The sequence below is a fragment of the Salmo salar genome, chromosome ssa20, assembly GCF_905237065.1.
Source record: "Salmo salar chromosome ssa20, Ssal_v3.1, whole genome shotgun sequence".
In the NCBI taxonomy this organism is placed as follows: domain Eukaryota; kingdom Metazoa; phylum Chordata; class Actinopteri; order Salmoniformes; family Salmonidae; genus Salmo; species Salmo salar.
Genome location: NC_059461.1, coordinates 14,524,221 through 14,546,988, shown reverse-complemented (window position 1 = coordinate 14,546,988; position 22,768 = coordinate 14,524,221). Strand labels below are relative to the sequence as shown.

Below are 22,768 nucleotides of genomic sequence, written 5' to 3'. Positions count from 1 at the left end.
TCATTTGGATGTGTGGTTTGAATGATTCCTTTTCGCCCTCAGGGACCCCCAGAGCAGAGGTGACAGTCAGGGTCAGCAAGAACACACCATCCATGTCACACATCTGACAGTTACTGAACACTGCTCTAGGTCTGTAGCTTGGATGGCCGATCCTCTGACAGTTACTGAACACTGCTCTAGGTCTATAGCTTGGATGGCCGATCCTCTGACAGTTACTGAACACTGCTCTAGGTCTAGTAGCTTGGATGGCCGATCCTCTGACAGTTACTGAACACTGCTCTAGGTCTAATAGCTTGGATGGCCGATCCTCTGACACAGTTACTGAACACTGCTCTAGGTCTAATAGCTTGGATGGCCGATCCTCTGACACAGTTACTGAACACTGCTCTAGGTATATAGCTTGGATGGCCGACCCTCTGACACAGTTTTTATTTTATTTAGCCTTTATTTAACCAGGTAGGCCAGTTGAGAACAAGTTCTCATTTACAACTGCGACCTGGCCCAGTTAGAGCAAAGCAGTGCGACACAAACAACACAGAGTTACACATGGAATAAACAAATGTACACACGCGCACGCACATACGTACACGCGTATACAACAGTTAAGATGGGCCACACTAATTCAAGTTAAAGGTTCTTTAACGTTCGCTCAAGTGTTTTCACAGTCCATCCCTCTCCTCTCTCTCCATCCCTCTCCTCTCTCTCCATCCCTCTCCTCTCTCTCCATCCCTCTCCTCCCTTCTCAGTCCAACCCTCTCCAGCTTCTCAGTCCAACCCTCTCCAGCTTCTCAGTCCAACCCTCTCCAGCTTCTCAGTCCAACCCTCTCCAGCTTCTCAGTCCAACCCTCTCCAGCTTCTCAGTCCAACCCTCTCCAGCTTCTCAGTCCAACCCTCTCCAGCTTCTCAGTCCAACCCTCTCCAGCTTCTCAGTCCAACCCTCTCCAGCTTCTCAGTCCAACCCTCTCCAGCTTCTCAGTCCAACCCTCTCCAGCTTCTCAGTCCATCCCTTTCAGTCATCCTTAACTGGACTGATTGGACAGAGGCCAGGGGAAAACTGTCTCAGTCACCATAGGCAGTGCTGGACATGAACAGCAACTGTACAATTATCCATCTGAAAGATGGTGTCGTTAGTAAGAGCATTACGACATTGTTTATGAAGAAAGTGTCCTAATCTTGGCAGTGACAACAGAATCTCACAGCCCCCATGATACCAATGTGCAACACCTCCGCAGCATCCTAGGGCTCAGCTCAGGAGATGGCGGGGGCTACCATGTCATTTCCTGTGGGACAGCAGGGGCCGTGGACACTCCTTCCCCTACTAGTAATATGGTGCCACTGTCATGCACCTGTGATGCCCAAATGCCAGCTAGCTGGGAGGGGGTGTGGCTTGGAACGGGAGACTACAGTATGTTTCTAAACCAAGTCCCACTGTGGTCAAAACTAGAGCGATGGCCTGCCTCCCAGAGCCTAAAAGCACTATGCAGTAACAATACTCCACACCCCCACCCACACGCCACCTCCTTGCCCCATTAACAGACGGCAGAGGGCAGAGCAAAGAGGCATGGCACTGTGGGATGCGGCCCGCCGGAAATGATAATCTGAGTGCCAGCGCTGAGATGCCCTCCACCATCCTGGCACAACAGAGTGCCAGTGAGCATGAGACAGGCTGCTGGTGCTTGTACTGTTTGCTCAGACTGTGCCTGTCCTCAAAACCATGCTTAGACCTGGGTTCAAATAGTCCGTTTTCTTTTTTTTTTTAAACGCCTTCCTTTAGTGCCAAATTAGGGCGGGTTTGAACTTTTGGGACTATTCCATTGGTTCCATGGTGCCAAGCAAGCTCAATCAAGTGTAGGTAAAGTTGTTACCTCATGAAAACAAATTGGTGAATTCTAAAACATATTTTTTTATGTGGGTGGCTGTTGTAGAGATACACTAACACGGAACCCAAACTGCGTGCGTGCGCTATAGTGCATACATTTATTTTGTCCACCTACACCAAACGCGATCACGACATGCAGGTTAAGATATCAAAACAAACTCTGAACCAATGACATTCATTTGGGGACAGGTCGAAAAGCATTAAACATGTATGGCAATCTAGCACTTGCTAGCTAATTTGTCCCATTTAGCTAGCTTGCTGTTGCTAGCTAATTTGTCCTGGGATATAAACACTGAGTTATTTTACCTGAAATGCACAAGGTCCTCTACTCCACCAATTAATCCACACATAAAACGGCCAACCGAATGGTTTCTAGTCATCTCTCCTCCTTCCAGGCTTTTTCATCTTTGAACTTATATGGTGATTGGCATCTAAACTTTCATAGTATTACCACGACGACCGGCAACACAGTTCGACTTTCAATCACCCACGTGGGTATAACCAATGAGGAGATTACACGTGGGTACCTGCTTCTATAAACCAATGAGGAGATTGGAGAGGCAGGACTTTCAGCGCGATCTGCGTCAGAAATAGAAAGGACTTCTATTTTAGCCCTTGGCATCGCAGACGCTCGTTGGCGCACGCGAGCAGTGTGGGTGCAATAATTGAATAACATGGATTTCTAAATGTATTATGCGACACACGCGACGTGTCCGGTCTGGTCAGCATGTTAGGGATACTGAGAAGAGTGTATATCAAGGAGTGGGGGCAGGGGGTGGAGCATGGAACGCTTGGCTGTCAATCACCTCTCATTTTGAAAAAAAATCCTTCTGACCTCTCTCTCTGTTCTCTGGCTAAAGCGGAATAATGACAGAGGCAGGCTGGCCATGTGCAGTGAGAGTGTGGAATCCCAAACAGGGGATGGAAAAGAGGCAGTTCAATCAGTGGGGAAAGGTCAAGTGCATGCAGATTCTCCCCGGGTCCACCGCTGCTTCTCTCCCTCTCTTATACCCACCCTTTCTCTCTCCTCCTCTTTATATTTCCACTCCAATCCTCTCTCCCTCTGGGCTCAAAGGCAATCAGGGAAAAGGTTGTTATTTCTGCTGCCACTCGTGACCACATTTAAATATTCTACAGAAAACCTTTCCCTTCCCACTTAACAGGTCGTGGAGGTACAGTACTCAAATTGGATATGGAAGGGTAATTCTACTGTCATGTCTACCTCTGGCTCAAAAGAAAGAGAGAGAAAGAAAGAGAAAGAGAGAGAGTCATTATCTGGAACATAGGCTGTGTCTATATACTACACTACTGTTTGACCAGGGCCCATAGAATATCAGCATAGAAAAAGAATGGGAACTGTCAGTTCTAGTCATTCTTTTATTTCCTGTTCTACTCATTCTCCATGCACCTCCCCGATTGGCTTCCAAGGCCTGCTGGATGATGATGTCAGCATGCCTTCTGGACATTGGGTTTAGAGCCAGGGCCTGCTGTTGGCTGGAGGCATGACAGGGAGACACAGATTGAACCTGAAGTCTGATCCAATCACAGGACAGAGCCCGAGAGGTCTGATCCAATCACGGGGCAGACACCGGAGCGGCTGTGACATGTGCGGTCTAACGAGGGAAGGACCTACGGCGGTCCGACCGGGGAGAAGAAGAACCCACCAACGTACAGAACCCATTCTGACAGGCCTGTCACAAACACACCATATGGATAGCCATGAGCGTCATCGTCACTCCTGCTTATCTTGCCAACATTAAACCCACCATACAAGAAAATAAATGACGTTAGAGAATAAAATGGCCTGGACACATTCTTACATTCTTGTCAAATTGAAGACTGAAATCATGTAGGTGAAATGCTGTAGGGAGTACAGTACAGTGGCTTCTGTCTGAGACTAGAAAGAGGTGGTATGGAAGGGCTGCTGCTGTGCTGTGGTCCCTCCTGCCCAGCCCTCTCAGAGCTACTAACTCAAACCTCAAAACCCTTCTCTGTCCACACCTCCCTATCTAGGGAGAGGCCAGTTCCACAGGGGTAGGGGGCTGAAGGCTGAGGAAGTGAGAGGAACAGGCCTGGGTGCCAGGGGACTGAGGTCAGTGGCATCCTTCTCCCCGAAAGGCCCAGGGCCTTCCCTCGCTCTCCTCTGACTGGGCTTCCCCTCTCTGGGGAACTGCTTGACGAGATCCTGGCTCCACCGCTGTCTCCTCCCCTGCCGTAATCTATGGCAGCGTATACATCAGCTGCAGACAGGCATGTTGGGGGGGGGGGGTGGTGGACGCTACAAATGTCACCTACAAAAGGAGATTTAATAAAAAATGACAGGGCCTGACGCAGGGAGAGTGCAGCCACATACTCTGGGAATTTGGGGATGCTGAAAGCAAGTGCCTATGATTTATAATTTAAGTAATGCCTCCACACCCCTTCTAATTCCACAGCCAGAAAGATAAAAATATTCACCCAGTGAGCAGTGGCCTGTATTCAACGATGCCAAGGGAAGCCAGGCCTCCCCCCCTAAAAAAATTAAATAAATAAAAATCGTCAATAATATATATTTTTATTACATTGTTGCGGCCCATAGCATTGAATGCAGGGGAAGCCAGCGACCACTTGGCTTCCCTTGAGATTTATTTTTTACAATAATAGCCGATCAGCATTGAGCTAAAGTGAGTGAGCTCAACTGTGAATGGCCCTGGCTCACCAAAAAAAAAATGTTAGGCTAGTTAGCAAAATAAGATAGGCTAGCGAGCAAGCATTTTAGCCAGGTAGCATAGGACAACAAAAGCTAAAAGTGTGTACTATATGACAGAGTCATGAAAGAGAGGAGGATGGCATTTCTGGGAAAGTCAACATGTTTTTTTCCCCTACTCAATCACACACACCTAAATTGTTTTTGGTACACGATATATACAAAAGTATGTGGACATCCCTTCAAATTAGTGGAATCGGCTATTTCAGCCACACCCATTGCTGACAGGTGTATACAATCGAGCACACAGCCACCCAATCTCCATAGAGACAAACATTGGCAGTAGAATGGTCTTACTGAAGAGCTCAGTGACTTTCAACATGGCACCGTCATAGGATGCCACCTTTCCAACAAGTCAGTTCGTCAAATATCTGCCCTGCTAGAGCTGCCCCAGTAAACTGTAAGTGCTATTATTATGATATGGAAACGTCTAGGATCAACAACGGCTCAGCCACGAAGTGTTAGGCCACACAAGCTCACAAAACCTGGACCGCCGAGTGCTGAAGCTCGTAGCGTGTACAAATTGTCTGTCCTCGGTTGCAACACTTACTACCGAGTCCCAAACTGCCTCTGGAAGCAACGTTGGTACAAGAACTGTTCGTCGAATAATGGTGTGGGGCTGTTTTCATGGTTCGGGCTAGGATATCTTAACGCAACAGCATACAATTACATTGTAGACGATTCAGTTTGGGGAAGGCCCTTTTCTGTTTCAACATGACAATGCCCCCATGCACAAAGCGAGGTGCATACAGAAATGGTTTGTCGAGATCGGTGTGGAAAAACTTGACTGGCCGGCACAGAGCCCTGACCTCAACCCCATCGAACACCTTTGGGATGAATTGGAACGCTGACTGCTAGCCAGGCCTAATCACCCAACATCACTGCCCGACCTCACTAATGCTCTTGTGGCTGAATGGAAGCAAGTCCCTGCAGCAATACTCCAACATCTAGTGGAAGCATTCCCAGAAGAGTGGAGGCTGTTATAGCAGCAAAGTGGTCCATATTAATGCCCATGATTTTGGAACGAGATGTGCGACGAGTAGGTGTCCACATACACTACATGACCAAAAGTATCTTAGTTGTCAATGTATAGGTGATTTGATGATGAAATGTTGAAGTTGAAATAGTGCTGGAATAGTGGAGGCAGCTCCTGTTTTCTTTACGACTTGCGGTAAATCTCCGTGGTTCGAAATCAATAGTTGTTTAGTAGTCTGAAAATGTCTGAAACATTAACTTGCTTGACCGTACTGTAGTAGGTCATGTACAGTTGAAGTCGGAAGTTTACATACACCTTAGCCAAATACATATAAACTCAGTTTCACAATTCCTGACGTTTAATCCTAGTAAAAACTCCGTCTTAGGTCAGTTAGGATCACTACTTTATTTTAAGAATGTGAAATGTCAGAATAATAGTTGAGAGAATGATTTATTTCAGCTTTAATTTCTTTCATCACATTCCCAGTGGGTCAAAAGTCTACATACTGTACACTCAATTAGTATTTGGTAGCATTGCCTTTACTTGGGTCAAACGTTTCGGGTAGCCTTCCACAAGCTTCCCACAATAAGTTGGGTGAATTTTGGCCCATTCCTCCTGACAAAGCTGGTGTAACTGAGTCAGGTTTGTAGGCCTCCTTGCTCGCACACCCTTTTTCAGTTCAGCCCACACATTTTCTATAGGATTGAAGTCAGGACTTTGTGATGGCCACTCCAATACCTTGACTTTCTTGTCCTTCAGCCATTTTTCCACAACTTTGGAAGTATGCTTGGGGTCATTGCCCATTTGGAAGACCCATTTGCGACCAAGCTTTAACTTCCTGACTGAGGTCTTGAGATGTTGCTTCAATATATCCACATCATTTTACTTCCTCATGATGCCATCTATGTTGTGAAGTGCACCAGTCCCTCCTGCAGCAAAGCACCCACACAACATGATGCTGCCACCACCGTGGTTCATGTTTGGGATGGTGTTCTTCAGCTTGCAAGCCTCCCCCTTTTTCCTCCAAACATAACAATGGTCATTATGGCCAAACAGTTCTATTTTTGTTTCATCAGACCAGAGGACATTTCTCGAAAAAGTACGATCTTTGTCCGCATATGCAGTTGCAAACCGTAGACGGTTTCTTTTATGGCGGTTTTGGAGCAGTGGCGTCTTCCTTGCAGAGTGGCCTTTCAGGTTATGTCGATATAGGACTCGTTTTACTGTGGATATAGATACTTGTGTACCCGTTTCCTCCAGCATCTTCACAAGGTCCTTTGCTGATGTTCTGGGATTGATTTGCACTTTTCGCACCAAAGTACGTTAATCTCTAGGAGACAGAACGCGTCTCCTTCCTGAGCGTTATGACGGCTCCGTGGTCCCATGGTGTTTATGTTTCTGTACTATTGTTTGTACAGATGAACGTGGTACCTTCAGGCGTTTGGAAATTGCTCCCAAGGATGAACCAGACTTGTGGAGGCCTTCAGTTTTTTTTCTGAGATCTTGGCTGATTTCTTTTGATTTTCCCATGATGTCAAGCAAAGAGGCACTAAGTTTGAAGGTAGACCTTGAAATACATCCACAGGTACACCTCCAATAGGCTAATTGACATAGTTTGAGTCAATCAGAAGCCATGATATCATTTTCTGGAATTTTCCAAGCTGTTTAAAGGCACAGTCAACTTAGCGTATGTAAACTTCTGACCCACTGGAATTGTGATACAGTGAATTATAAGTGAAATAATCTGTCTGTTAACAATTGTTGGAAAAATTACTTAGAAAGTAAATAAAATAGATGTCCTAACCGACTTGCCAAAACCACAGTTTGTTAACAAGAAATTAGTGGAGTGGTTGAAAAACAAGTTTAAATGACTCCTACCTAAGTGTATGTAAACTTCCTACTTCAACTGTAAGTGCTTGTTTGTGGACTTCACCGGACAGATGTTGCTCTCTGGTTTTGTTATAAACAAAGGTATGGTTGAATTTATTTTGCCACTGTGTCTTCTTATTGTCTCAGCCTTAGGCCTATATATAACCGTGGCAAAGGATATGAACTTATAGGTTATATTGCAAACAACGCAATTATCAAAACACATAGGTTGTAATATGGCTTTTTCCTGGCTTGGCTTCCTCAGTGATATTACCTACACACTGATATTTTTAAAGGGCTTTCCCCCCCCTTCCTCCCCGCCTCCCGTTTCTCCCGTTAAGCTCGGTGCGCTCAGGGGAAATTGATTGTCTGGCAAGCCGATCTGAATGCTTCCCGCCAGTTAAGTCCTTTTTTATTGAGGGTATGAGGTATTTTTAATGGGAGTCACGTCAATGAACTGTGCAGCCCCTCGGCATTTACATGCAGGGGGGTTCTAATACCCCTGCTGCCCCACTCCTCACCCTCTCACCCCCCTACCCACCACCGCCTCCTAAGCATCCACCCACCCTCCTCACTACTTTTGTGCAAAGGACAGAAGATGCAAATGGGAGAGCAGCTCCTCTCTCCTGTCACTGCCAGGTAATAATTTCCCTCACACCCTTTCTCTCTGTGAGCGGTTGGAATCGTTCAGGCAGGCAGAGACGGGCAGCAGCATTCTACTGAGAGCCCGGGTCAACTTACCCCACAACGCCCCCTCCTCGTCCCTCATCTCTAACTGGGCCAAGGCTGATCGATCGACGATGACCTAGCTTTGCATGAGGGAGCTCAGTGTGTGCCCACGTTCCCCCGGCCAAAGCCGACATCTGCCTCTCCGAACCCCTTTTGAGCCTGGCTGAACAATCCCCTCTCTCATTGAGGGGGCAAGGGCTATAGAGTACAGTACAATTCTGAAATCCAACACACAGGCTCACCTCCACCGAGACAGAAAGGAGGCCAGTCTTCTCAAATACACTCATTATAAACCTCAATGCGGCCACGGTGGTAATCTTTCAATCAACGGATTGAACAGGTGGAGAGAGAGACAGAGAGAGACAGAGAGAGACAGAGAGAGACAGAGAGAGACAGAGAGAGACAGAGAGAGACAGAGAGAGACAGAGAAAGAGGGGACAAGGAGAAACTGTTCTTTTTATCTATTGATTCCAACTCCGACTCCCACTGGCTGCTTCAATAAGAGGCCGGGGAGGAAGTGGGCTAATCCTGTCCAAATTGGAAGGAATCGATTAAGATGGCCATTCGAGGCCGACCTCTTTTGTCCTCGCACTCTCCATTTCTCCCCTCTTAATCACTTTCTCATTCACTCAACTGGACGGGCTTCACTCCACTATAGGTCTGCTCCATACTCATGGAACCAGGAAACACACACGTAGGTCTGAACAACCCGGTCCTCTCTTTACCGCTCCCCTTTGATAATTGACGCAAACAGGGGAAGGACATTGTTGAAAGCTAATTGGCCTGTCAGACCCAGGTTAGTATTTCATTTCTTGCCCTACAGCCAATCAGGGGCGTCGACAGCCTTTCAATTGGGAGCTGGGTAGAGCGAGAAAGGGGAGCAGGCACTGCTATCCCCATTAAAGGAGTAACATGTAACCTTTTAGCCATAATATTTGTGTTTTTAAAAATAAAATAAATTGAGAAAGCTGAGTATCACTTTACAACCTTATCGTACTTTAAAAAAACATCTGTTACAAGTTGTCAACAAGAATCAATCATGCAACAGTGAAAGGTGTACACAAGCTGGCCAGACCAATAAAGCTATTTTATTGTGGCATGCGGAAGTCAGAAAAGTATGTTTCCTTTACTACTAGTGATATGCTATTGAAAAGTAGGGCTATTAGCAGGTGAAATTGTTACATGTACAATAGTTCCTTTAAGCTTCCCTAAGCTGAGGTAGAAACTGCTAGGTTAGTGTGCTCCTTCTCTACTTCCCCTTTAATCGGCTTGGTACTAGGACTGCCACGCAAACATAGAACGTTCCCAGAGTATTTAGTGGCCTATAAGCGTAACAGCCCCCCCCCATCCCCCATCCCGACACACACAAACAGGACAGTTTTGTTCCACTAAAGGGTTAATCCTGAGGCTTCAGGGAATTTAGGCAGAAATTCACCTTCCAGCGGGAATACGGCAGCTTTCTTTAATCCTTAGCTGGCCCAAACTAGTTTCTTTCCCCTCCCGTTTTACATAACTTCCCATGGACATACAGTGTTTCATGTGAGGGAAGTTGGAGGCTTGTGTTCTGGGCTCAAACAGAGCAGCTGTGGTGCTTTACAGCCAGGCCACCGGGCCGCAGAGGCAGGGGCCAGACACTGTAAATGTTTACACACCCCGAGGGTCCCCGAGGGTCACCCAGGGCAAGGGAGGCACATTAAACACTAACGCTGTTCAAACGCCGCGTTGCCAGGACTGCACAGTCAGCACAGTTAAACAGTCCCTCTCTTCACAATGAGGAACACAAGATGGCAACCCAAAGTCTCACTTTACTGTAAGTGCACACCACATCAAATACAGTGCCATGACTTTTTCCACATTTGTTGTGTTACAGAGTGAATTTAAAATGGATTAAATTGAGATTGTGTGTCACTGATCTACACACAATATCCCATAATGTCAAAGTGGAGTAAAAATTTGCTTAAGTTACATAATAAGTGGCATAGACTCACTCTGCATGCAATAATAGTGGTTAACATGATTTTTGAACGACTACCCCATCTCTGTACCACAGACATACAATTATCTGTAAGGTACACAAAGACCAGGGACGTTATCCAAGGTCTCGCAAAGCAGGGCACCTATTGGTAGATGGGCGAAAATAAAAAAAAGCAGACACTGACTATCCCTTTGAGCATGGTGAAGTTATTAATTACACTTTGGATGGTGTACCACTACACCCACTCATTAAAAAGATACAGGCGTCCTTCCTAACTCAGCTGCTGGAGAGGAAGGAAACCGCTCAGGGATTTCACCATGAGGCCAATGGTGACTTTAAAACAGTTATAGAGTTTAATGGCTGTGATAGGAGAAAACTGAGGATGGATCAACAACATTGAAGTTACTCCACAATACTAATCTAAATGACAAAGTGAAAAGAGGAAAGCCTGTACAGTATACAATTATTCCAAAACAAAGAATCCTGTTTGCAATAAGGCACTAAAGTAATACTGCAAAAAATGTGGTAAAGAAATAAACTTTTGGTCCTGAATACAAAGCATTGTTTGGGGCAAATCCAACATATCACTGAGTATCACTCTTCATATTTTCAATCATGGTAGCGGCTGCATCATGTTATGGGTATGCTTGTCATCGGCATGGACTAAGGAGTTTTTTGGGGATACAAAAAAATCTGGTTCAGTCTGCTTTCCAACAGACACTGGAAACAAATTCAGCACGAAAATGACAAACATGCACTGGAGTTGCTTACCAAGACAATATTGAAATGTTCCTGAGTGGCCTAGTTATAGTTTGCTCCTTGAAAATCTATGGCAAGACTTGAAAATTCCTGTCTAGCGATGATCAAGAACCAACTTGACAGAGCTTGAATTTTTTAAAGAATAAAATGGGCAAATATTGTACAATCCAGGTATGCAAAGCTCTTAGAGACTTACCAAAAAACTCTCATAGCTGTAATCATTGCCAAAGAGGTTGAATACTTATCTAATCAAGATGTTTTATTTTTCATAATTGTATAATTTTCCCTTCCAGTATGACATTAGAATATTGTGTGTAGATCATTGACAAAAAAAGGACAATTAAATCCATTTTAATCTCACTTTCTAACATAACAAAATGTATTAAAAGTAGGGCTGACCCTATTTAGTCGACTGGTCGAGTTGTCAATTTATTCATTGTCTTTTGTTTGGAGCGCTCCTGTCAATCTTGAGTAAGGACATGCACCTGTTTATGCATAGAAGTACAGTAGGCCTAGGCTACCTGGCCTGCACGCAAATGTAGGCTTGTAAATGTGCCCATTTGGGGATCTGAAACTATTTCTGATTGACTGAACTCACCATCACCGTGGAGCTTCTCAAAGTACTTTTTTATTTAAATCAAACAGCAAGTAAACAAAGTCTGTTTGACCTCCACTGAGAATGACAATAGTTCCTTTGAAAAATATTTCCAGCGCTCTCCCTTTCTATAACCACTCAGCATGAAAGGAGAAAAAATGTCATGCTCTGACCCGGTGGAAACGTCATAAAATAGGCCTATCTGATTATTTCTTATACCTTGCACAAATAGCCGACAGCTGTGGCTGTCTGTCCGGAGCTTAATGACGCAGGAAACTTGAGGTCCCAGAATATTTTATACAATGTTGCAAGTTTGCTAACACAAGATTTTGGATCAAGTTAATTGTTGATACAATGTTTCAAGTTCCTTGCAGACAGGCCATGCGTAGCCAATGTGATTTATAGGATATTTATCTTTATTAGGATATTTTCTACCTGCGGGCTGCAATGTTTTTACTTGTTGGCTTAACGTAGGCTATTTTTACATATTGGCAATGGCAATAGAAGTTACTTTTAGATTTGTATCATGTTCATTTTGATAGAATTTTGATTAACCACTTGTCATTGATTTGTAGATATTGAGACTTTATTATAAATTCAATGAAACTGTTCCACGAAAATGTGCATCTGAAAATCATAACTGGCATGCAGATCAGTAGAAACGGTAAGATAAATTAGCACTCCAAATGGAAAAGGTTTCTGACTGCTGGTGTAGCCTATTACCAGCAACTTCGGTAGCGTAACCGCAGAATCTGCTAAGGCCAGTAGAAACGGGCAGCAGGTGCGGGGGGGGGGTTCTTCTGGTTAGGCTATATTGATCTCTGGCTCCCTCTTTAGTAATTTGTGTTTCTTAATTTTTCATCAAAGTGCATAAAGCATCAGACAAGCGCAGTAGCCTACATATAGTTGAATTTATTCAAACAGTGTGTCTATATATGGAAAAATACACATTTTAACATTTTGACCAATCAATTGGTTGGTCAAAATCGAGTCGACCAAGAATTTCATTAGTCAAGGACAGCCCTAGTAAAGAGTACTTTCTAAAGGCACTGTACATTTGGAAACAACAAATAACGCCAACCGAACAAAACCCTTGACCTTTCTTTTTTTTCCCTTGTCGTGGACTTACATTTTCGGCTGAGGGCTTGAGGCGGCTCCAGGGCCTTGCTAGCACACAGGGGGTGCTGGGAGGATGGGATGGGAGGGTTCTGCCTCCTCTGCAGGCAGGCCAGCATGGTGGGGGGGTGGGGAGACAACTACAGCCGGAGGACTGCCAAGGCCAACCTGGGGGAGAAAGAGAACGAGAGAAGGGAATGAAGAAAGAATGTGAGAAAAGCATCAGAACAGAAGAAGCAAAGCTTCACAGGCATGGAAGTCTGAAGCTCAGTAGCAAGCTGGGACAAGGACTCGCTCTATGCCGCCTACAACTGCCTGTCTTCTTAGGAACTCTGTGACAAATTATAAATATGCACCTGCCCTGTGCTGGGGGCAGAAGAGTTCAAACAGGTTAGAGGAAGGAGGGTCCAAACTGATGCTTTCAAACATGGCATCTGCTCTAGCGTGACTTCTGTCTATTAGATACACCTCTTTCTAACTAACACAAAGTGCCTTCAGAAAGTATTCACACCCCTTGACTTTTTCCACATTTTGTTGTGTTACAGCCTGAATTTAAAATTGATTAAATAGAGGGTTTTTGTCACTGGCCCACACACAATACCCCATAATGTCAAAGTGGAATCACGTTTGAATTTTTTACTAATAAAAAAAATGAAAAGCTGAAATGTCTTCAGTCAATACAGAGCATTCAGAAAGTATTTAGACCCTTTGACTTTTTCCACATTTTGTATCGTTACAGCCATATTCTAAAACGGATTATATAGTTTTTTCCCCTCATCAATCTACACACAATACCCCATAATGACAAAGCAAAAACAGTTTTTTTGAAATTTTTGCCCATTTATTAAAAATACAAAACTGAACTATCAGTGGTAAAGTATCAATTGTGATACTTGAGTAAAAGTATAGATACCGTCATAGAAAATTACTCAAGTAAGTCACCCAGTAAAATACTACTTGAGTAAAAGTCTAAAAGTAGTTGATTCTAAATATATTTAAGTATCAAAAGTATAAATCATTTAAAATTCCTTAAAATGTACTGATAGCCAGGGGGAACACTCATTTACAAATTATGCATTTGTGTTTAGTGAGTTCACCAGATCAGAGGAAGTAGGGATGACCACGTGTTCTCTTGATAAGTGCATGAATTGGACCATCTTCCTGTCAGCTTAGCATTCAAAACGTAACGTGTACTTTTGGGTGTCAGGGAAAATGTATGGAGTAAAAACGACATTATTTTCTTAAGAAATGTAGTGAAGCAAATGTTGTCAAAAAAATAAATAGTAAAGTAAAGTGCAGATACCCAATAAAACAACTTAAGTAATACTTTGAAGTATTTATACTTAAGTAGTTTACATCACTGAATAGAACATTTAAATAATCATTCAGACTCTTTACTCAGTACTTTGTTTAAGCACCTTGGCAGCGATTACAGCCTCGAGTCTTCTTGGGTAGGACGCTACAAGCTTGGCACACCTGTATTTGGGGAGTTTCTCCAATTCTTCTCTGAAGATCCTCTCAAGCTCTGTCACGTTGGATGGGGAGCGTCGCTGCACAGCTATTTTCAGGTCTCTCCAGAGATGTTTGATCGGGTTCAAGTCCAAGCTCTGGCTAGGCCACTCAAGGACATTCAGAGACTTGTCCTGAAGCCACTCCTACGTTGCCTTGGCTATGTGCTTAAGGTCATTTTCCTGTTGGAAGGTGAACCTTCGCCCCCAGTCTGAGGTCCTGAGCGCTTTGGCAAACTCCAAAGCGGGCTGTCATGTGCCTTTAACTGAGGATTGGCTTCCGTCTGGCCACTCTACCATGAAGGACTGATTGGTGGAGTGCTACAGAGATGGTTGTCCTTCTGGAAGGTTTCTCCCATCTCCACAGAGGAATTCTGGCGCTCTGTCAGCGTGACCATCGGGTTTTTGGTCACCTCCCTGATCAAGGCCCTTCTCCCCCGATTGCTCAGGTTGACCCGGCAGGCCAGCTCTAGGAAGAGTCTTGGTGGTTCCAAACTTCTTCTGAAGAATGATGGAGGCCACTGTGTTCTTGGGGACCTTCAATGCTACAGAGATGTTTATGCACCCTTCCCCATATCTGTTCCTTGACACAATCCTGTCTCAGAGCTCTACGGACAATTCCCTTGACCTCATGGCTTGGTTTTTGCTCTGACATGCACTGTCAACTGTGGGACCTTTATATAGACAGGTGTGTGGCTTTCCAAATCATGTCCAAGCAATTGAATTTACCACAGGTGGACTCCAATCAAGTTGTAGAAACATCTCAAGGATGATCAATGGGAACAGGATGCACCTGAGCTCAATTTCAAGTCTCATAGCAAAGGGTCTGAAAACTTATGTAAATAAGGTATCTGTTTTATTTTTAATAAAGTTGCAAACATTTTAAAAACCTGTTTTTGCTTTGTCATTACACGGTATTGTGTGTAGATTGATCAACATGTTCTTAGAATAAGGCTGTAACGTAACAACATGTGGAAAAAGGGAAGGGGTCTGAACACTTTCCAAATGCACTGTAAGTATTCAACCCCTTTGTTATAGCAAGCCTAAATAAGTTCAGGAGTAAAAATGCTTAACAAGTCACATAAAAAGTTGCATATACTCACTGTGCATGTAATAGTGTTCAACATGATTGTTGAATGACTACCTCATCTCTGTACCACACACATTCCATTATCTGTAAATGGTCCCTTAGTCGAACAGTGAATTTCAAACAGATTCAAGCACTAAAGTTATACTAACAAATGTGGCAAAGCAATTAACTTTTTGTCCTGAATACAAAGTGTTATGTTTGGGGCAAATTCAATACAACCCATTACTGAGTACCACTCTCCATATTTTTAAGCATAGTGGTGGCTGCATCATATTATGGGTATGCTTGTAATCGTTAAGGACTGGGGAGTTTTTCAGGATAAAAAAGAAACGGAATGGAGCTAAGCACAGTCAAAATCCTAGAGAAAAACCTGGTTCAGTCTGCTTTCCACCAGACACTGGGAGATGAAATCCCAGGACAATAACCTATTATCAGCAGGACAATAAAATAAAACAAAGCCAGATCTACACTGGCGTTGCTTACCAAGAAGACAGTGAATGTTCCTGAGTGGACGAGTTACAGTTTTGACTAAAATCTACAGCAAGACCTGAAAATGGTTGTCTAGTAATGATCAACAACTAATTTGACAGAGCTTGAAGAATTTTGAAAAGAATAAATGGGCAAATGTTGCACAATCCAGGTGTGGGAAGCTCTTAGAGACTTACCCAGAAAGACAGCTGTAATCGCTGCCAAAGGTGATTCTAAAGTGTATTGACTCAGGGGTGTGAATACTTATGTAAATGAGATATTTCTGAATTTCATTTTCAATACGTTTGCTAGAATTTCCAAAAACAAGTTTTCACTTTGTCATTATGTGTATTGTGTGTAGATGGGTGAGAATTATTGTTATTTGATTTTGGAATTCAGGCTGTAAAACAACAAAAATGTGGAATAAGTCAAGGGGTATGAATACTTTCTGAAGGCACTGTACAGTACACACACAGCGCCGTGGTGATTGATAGCATTATCTATGGACAGCAAAAAATGGTAATGTTGAGAAACAGCAGTCTGTCTGTAGCAACTTAACATGCGACCGCTCTCGGAAACTGTCAGCAAAGGCCTGGGGGACCAAGATGTGTCGGTGTGTGTGTGAACAGGCAAATGGGTGGGGAGGGGGATTGCCAACCCTGCATCAGGGCCAATGAAGGCACTAATCAATCTCCCCGTAGGCTATAAATCTCCAGCTCTATGACCATAAAGACCCAAATGCCTCACAGAATGTAAGTTATTGTGTGTATAAACTCTATCGCCTCATTCGTTGTAGACTAAACACTGAATGTAAACACAGTAGATCAGAACCTCGAACTATAAGTAACTCTATAATGTTTAAAGCATGTGTCTGTGTGCACCTATTTCCATACCCCGTTTAAAAAAGGGACTTAAATATTTTGTCGTGCCAATTCACCCTCTGAATGGAACACACACAATCCATGTTTCAATTGTCTCAAGGCTTAAAAATCCTTCTTAAACCTGTCTGCTCCCCTTAATCTACAATGATTAGAATTGGATTTAAAAACTGGTTGTAATTGGGAGTCCAATAGAGCGGCGCACAATTGGCCCAGTGTCGTCCGGGTTAGGGTTTGGCCAGGGTAGGCCGTCATTGTAAATAAGAATTTGTTCTTAACTGACTTGACTAGTTAAATACAGGTTAAAAAAATAAAATAAAAAGTGACAACAATAAGGGATCATAGCTTTCACCTGGTCATTCTGTCATGGAAAGAGCAAGTGTTCCTAATGTTTTGTACACTCAGTGTATGTATATATAAATGTTTTTTGTTTTATACATTTTCAGGATGGAAAAACACTGTAAACTTCAACGACTAAAACTCAGTTATAAAGTACGTAGAAAATATAATGGACCTACATAGTTTTTATATAACATAATCTTTGAGAATTTACAATCACCTAAAGAAAAGCTAAACAGTCAGGGAGAATTGAAAACTCCAAAAACACTTAATTTAGCAGTATTGATTTAGTTATTATGTTTAAGCAAAATAGCACAGCTTTAGCCCATGGCAAAATGCATAGAATTTCAGCAAATAATCTTTAAAATTGCAACATTTCCTGTCGGCTGCGCGTCAAAATGGGTAGAATTTCAGGAAATTAGCTTTAAACTGCAAAACATGCATCTTCACCGCCAAGATGGGGGGCCTCCAAATCTTTTTTTTATAAACAGTACCAGTCAAAAGTTTGGACATACCTTCTCATTCAAGGGTTTTTCTTAATTTTTTACTATTTTCTACATTGGAGAATAATAGTAAAGACATCAAAACTATGAAATAACACATATGGAATCATGTAGTAACCAAAAAAGTGTTAAACAAATCAAAATGTATTTTGTATTTGAGATTGACACAGCTTGGGATCGAACCCCAGGCTGTAGTGGCGCCTCAGCACTGGGATGCAGTGCCTTAGACCGCTGCGCCACTCTAAAATGTTCTCTAGAATTCAGCCGCTCTGATGGGCCGACCTCACTGATTGCAACGCCCACCACCTAAGCCCCTTTTTGATGGACAAAAACCCCTGCCGTTCATGTGCTGTAGGCATAGTCAAAGAAGACCTATTGATTGCAGTGTGTGCATCCACGCACATGCCAGGTGCCCCTGAAAAGCCTACTAGTGTGAGCAGTGCCATTTCCCCTCTCACACACACACACACACACACACACACACACGAGGCAGGCCTGGCCCAAACACACAGGCACTTTGAGCTCATTACTGGCCATTCACAGGCTAAAAGCCTCTCTCTGTGTCCTCTCAGCCCATCTATTAAAGGTCCAATGCAGCTGTTTTTATCTCAATATCAAATCATTTCTGGTAACAATTAAGTTCGCAGCCTGCATGCCCCGCCCACCTGAGGATGTATTTTTCAGCCATCTATTTCCTGTGTTTGAGCGGTGCAAAATCCACTTGTCACTTAAATGTTGCTGAATTGATATAGCTTTCACTTTACTCCTGTGACTCCTTTTTGAGGCTCCAGTCTCTTCGGAGGCGTGGGTTCATATCCCACCAAATGTGAACTAGGTAACGTAGAGATGTGGTCGTAAGGGTAGATATTTAGGAGGCAGAAGGTTCTGTGACCCTTTATTTGGATAGTCCATCTGTAGACGTTCTACATACTAATCAGTAACATTTCAACTAACTATATACTAACTCTAGCTCTAACCCTTATCCTAACCCTAAAATTAACCCTTACCCTAATCCTAACCCTTATTCTAAACCTTACCTTAACCGTACCCTTAGCAAGCAGTTGCTTATCAACAGATCGCCAGATGCTTATGAACAGATAGTATGACCATCATCTACAGATGGACTATCCAAATAAAGTGTGACTGAAGGTCTGGTGCAAAAGGTGTCCATATTTATCCAGAGTGTTCATTAGTGATAGCTGGCAAAGACATTCACAACACATACGGGTAGACAATAGACTTACTTCTCAAACAAAATAACAAACCGCAATAGCTATTACACGTTAGGAGTGTACCTGGCTCAAGCAGACTCCCCACTTAAATTCTAAAGCAGAACTGAATTTCTCTCCAAAACGAGCCCATATACTGTATACCCAAGGAAAATACCAAAATGTATGGCAACATAACACCAACATCTGGCTAATACAGATGTATTAGATGTATTAGTAGGTGCGTTGGGCTGGAGACGAAAAAAATAGTAGGCTTGATTACCCACGATGACGAAACAGCCTACAGGGAGGTGAGGGCCCTGGGAGAGTGGTGCCTGGAAAACAACCTCTCACTCAACGTCAACAAAACAAAGGAGATGATCATGGACTTCAGGAAATAGCAGAGGGCGCACCCCCCTATCTACATCAACGGGGCCGCAGTGGAGAAGGTGGAAAGCTTCAAGTTCCTTGGTGTACACATCACTGACAAACTGAAATGGATCACCCACACAGACAGTGTGGTGAAGAAGGTGCAACAGAGCCTCTTCAACCTCAGGAGGCTAAAGAAATGTGGCTTGTCACCTAAAACCCTCAAACATTTACAGATGCACAATTGAAAGCATCCTGTCGGGCTGTATCACTGCCTGGTACGGCAACTGCACCACCCGTAACCGCAAGGCTCTCCAGAGGGTGGTGCGATCTGCCCAACGCATTAGCGGGGGCAAACTACCTGCCCTCTAGGACACCTATAGCACCCTATGTCACAGGAAGGCCAAAAAGATAATCAAGGACAACAACCACCCGAGCCACTGCCTGTTCACCCCGCTACCATCCAGAAGGCGAGGTCAGTACAGGTGCATCAAAGCTGGGACCGAGAGACTGAAAAACAGCTTCTATCTCAAGGCCATCAGACTGTTAAACAGCCATCACTAGCACATTAGAGGCTGCTGCCAATAGGCATAGACTAGGAATCACTGGCCACTTTAAGGAATGGAACACTAGTCACTTTAATAAGATTTACATATCTGGCATTACTCATATCATAGGTATATAGTGTATTCTAAACTATTCTACGGTATCTCATTCACTTAATAATGTTTACATATCTTGCATTACTCATATCATATGTATATACTGTATTCTATTCTACTTTATCTTAGTCCGGTCCACTCTGACATTGCTCATCCATATGTATATAGTTTTAATTCATTCCTACTTAGATGTGTGTGTTTTGTGTATATGTTGTGTAATTTGTTAGATATTACCTGTTAGATATTACTGCACTGTCGGAGTTAGAAGGACAAGCATTAAATATATTATGTCCGAAACAGACATGACCACTTCCATGTACACTGTAGCTTAGAGACGGGTAAATAACCGCATATATGTGTGGAACAGATTATATGAGCATACCTTTCCATACAAACATTTTCCTACCGATCCGGGCATGAACTATAAACTGCATCTTACTGCTAACAAAGGAGCTAAATAATAATAAAGTAATGTGCAGTATAATGTTTGTAGAAAAAAATGAGCAAATTGTATAAAGGAAATGGAACGCACTCCGCCCATTTACCTTACATCCTTGCCTTACCTTACCTTCCGTTGTCTGGTAACGTGACATTATTGCTCTGGAGCTCTGAATTTACCATAAATATCAGTATCCCAGTACACACCAGTAAGTCGAAAACTATTCAACGATGCAATAAACTTTTCCAACATTAACTACTGTGGGATAATGCAACCAAACCATATTAGCTACATTCTTCAACAATTCACAAGCGTGTGCAGATAATTAAATGTAGCTTGCATATAAATGTACCTAGCATGACAAAACACAGCTAGGTACCTATGCTAGCTAGTAACGTTTGTTTAATATACTAACGTTTACCCCTCTCATACGAATATGTAAAAGTACAGTTCCACCGTATTAAAGCCATCTTAGAACAAAACAGACTTAATTTTATTATTATATGAGGTAAACGGAAAATACCGATTGAAAATGCTGATAATTCCCCTACATTTTACATTTACGTCATTTTTGGTGAGTTGATCAGCTTCTTGCATGGGCGGTGGCTCAGGCTGTTACTGCAATTTCAGGTGAAAACTAAAATATAATAAAAATGTCTATACACTTCATCCGTTTCAAAAACAATGCTTTGCTATTAGTATTTATACTGTATGAATGTTGGGCTCAACGAGACAATTCTGTTTACACTGCCCAACTATTGGGCAGGTGCCGTGCGTGACCTACAGAGAGGTAGCGTTCGAGACGTGAGAAATATACATTACAGTAATGTCTCAGGAGAATAGATATTCATTCTCGTCAATGAGAATGGACCCTCAGATTATAGGAGGCGCGTCCCCATCCAGCCAGGTTGGGAGAGCAACCACATGAAAGGGCCTTGTACGCTCCAAACGTGGAAGCAATTGTAAAAGAGTAGTGTACATGTGTGTTTGCGAATGTCTGTCTGTCAGTTTGTGCGTGCAGCCCTGGTGATGCCCCCACCTCCTTCCAACAGAGCAGGTCTGGGAGCCTGGTGGCGGGCTGACTGGTAGTGGCCGTGCTTGGTGAACGGGGCTTGGGCCTAATTGAATAGTGACCCACCGGCTCACTGTGGGACGCCCCATGCAGCGCTTTTAACAAGATGCTGTGTCTCCCCTGTTAATAAACCCAAACAAGTTAATCCAATCGACACACTCAAATCCCTTTCTTTTTTCTTTAACAAGGCACTGCCTCTACCCCGCTGATCCCCCAGCTCCCCCTCATGAATAGCGGGAGAATGAAAGGCCCCATTACCATTAGGAATGGCTGGCAGTAAACTCCCCTGCCCTTTAACTTTCCTCCACACACACACACAGCACTATACACGCACGCACACATTCACGCATACACACTAGTCTACGGTGGATAGGGCACACAATAGAAGAGCTACAGACCCCAATTTGGGGACACAAACACAAAGGGAGAGGCTCCATAGATCGCAGACACACACACTGCACCAGCACACACAAGTATAAACAACACACACACACACAAATCCTGAGAGGACATTTGCTGACAGGCACGCAGGCTGGGACATTAAATAAGGCATTGTTAACCAACCCTCACAGCTCCACTAACAAGAGACAGCGATTCCCTAGAACAATACAGGCCCCTAGACACAGTCTATACTCAACAGTCCTGCACAACCCAATACACCAGCAAAACAAAACTGGCCCAACAAAAGGCCATTGTGTGCTAAAGCCTACAGGAAGTAGTTGGTAGGTGACACGTTATTTCTATAACACGTATGGAGAATGGATCCTGCTGCACTGACCTTTCACTTCACTGTTAGTAATACAGAATGACAATACTTACAAAGCCTTACCGTCTTTAAGGGTAAGTACGCTTAAATATCAGGGCCCAGTTTCCCAATCATGATGTAACTTAGGCTTACGGGTGTTTTAACGATGCATCTTTCCCACAGCGGCCGAAGACGTAACGGGCGTTCCCCAAAACACGCAGAGAGAACCAAGTGCGTCGTTGGAGCACGTGTCGACACTGATAGGATCCAAAGAAAGGCCACGCTGCTCTCGGATCAGCTCTCTCAATTCAAATCTTACCATTTAAGATTAAAATGGTCTCACAATACTGAAGACGGATCAGCTCCTAGAGAGATATTATCACCTATGGCTGCAAATATTGTTGTGGCTTACCCTATAAAAATGCACTAAATCACCGACTTGGCACATCATTGCTCACGTTAGTCTACACATCATGAAATATACTGAGACAAATTACAGACAGTAGCCTACAAGTAGCAAAATAGAACTACATTTATTGAACATGAAATGTATTTCAATATGATTGAAATAGGCCTATAGCTACAGTATTTATATTTTAATGCAGTCAACTTAGTTTTCATTAACGACGCATTTAGCTGTTGTACGAGTGGTCTGAGGCAGGCGTTAGACTACAAGCGTTTTAAAGTGCGTCAATAACAATGGTTTTGGGACACAGCTCGGAGATTTAACGATGCTCCTAAAAAGGTTCCAAAGATTAACTTTGCTTTTGGGAAACCAGGCCTAGGTAAGTACCAGCTTAAACTGGGCTGTCAAATAAAATAAAGCAGTACCCTTTTGGTTCC

General features: G+C 43.4%; 1 protein-coding gene across 1 annotated transcript in view; it reads right to left on the bottom strand.

Annotated features, from left to right (window-relative positions):
- Positions 1 to 22,768, bottom strand: part of fam222aa (family with sequence similarity 222 member Aa) — a 122,470-nt gene that overhangs the window by 67,405 nt on the left and 32,297 nt on the right. Inside the window, exon 2 of the mRNA XM_014160773.2 lies at positions 12,658 to 12,812. Coding sequence (XP_014016248.1) covers positions 12,658 to 12,763 — 106 coding nt within the window. The 5' untranslated portion in view covers positions 12,764 to 12,812. The remainder of the gene's footprint in view (positions 1 to 12,657; positions 12,813 to 22,768) is intronic.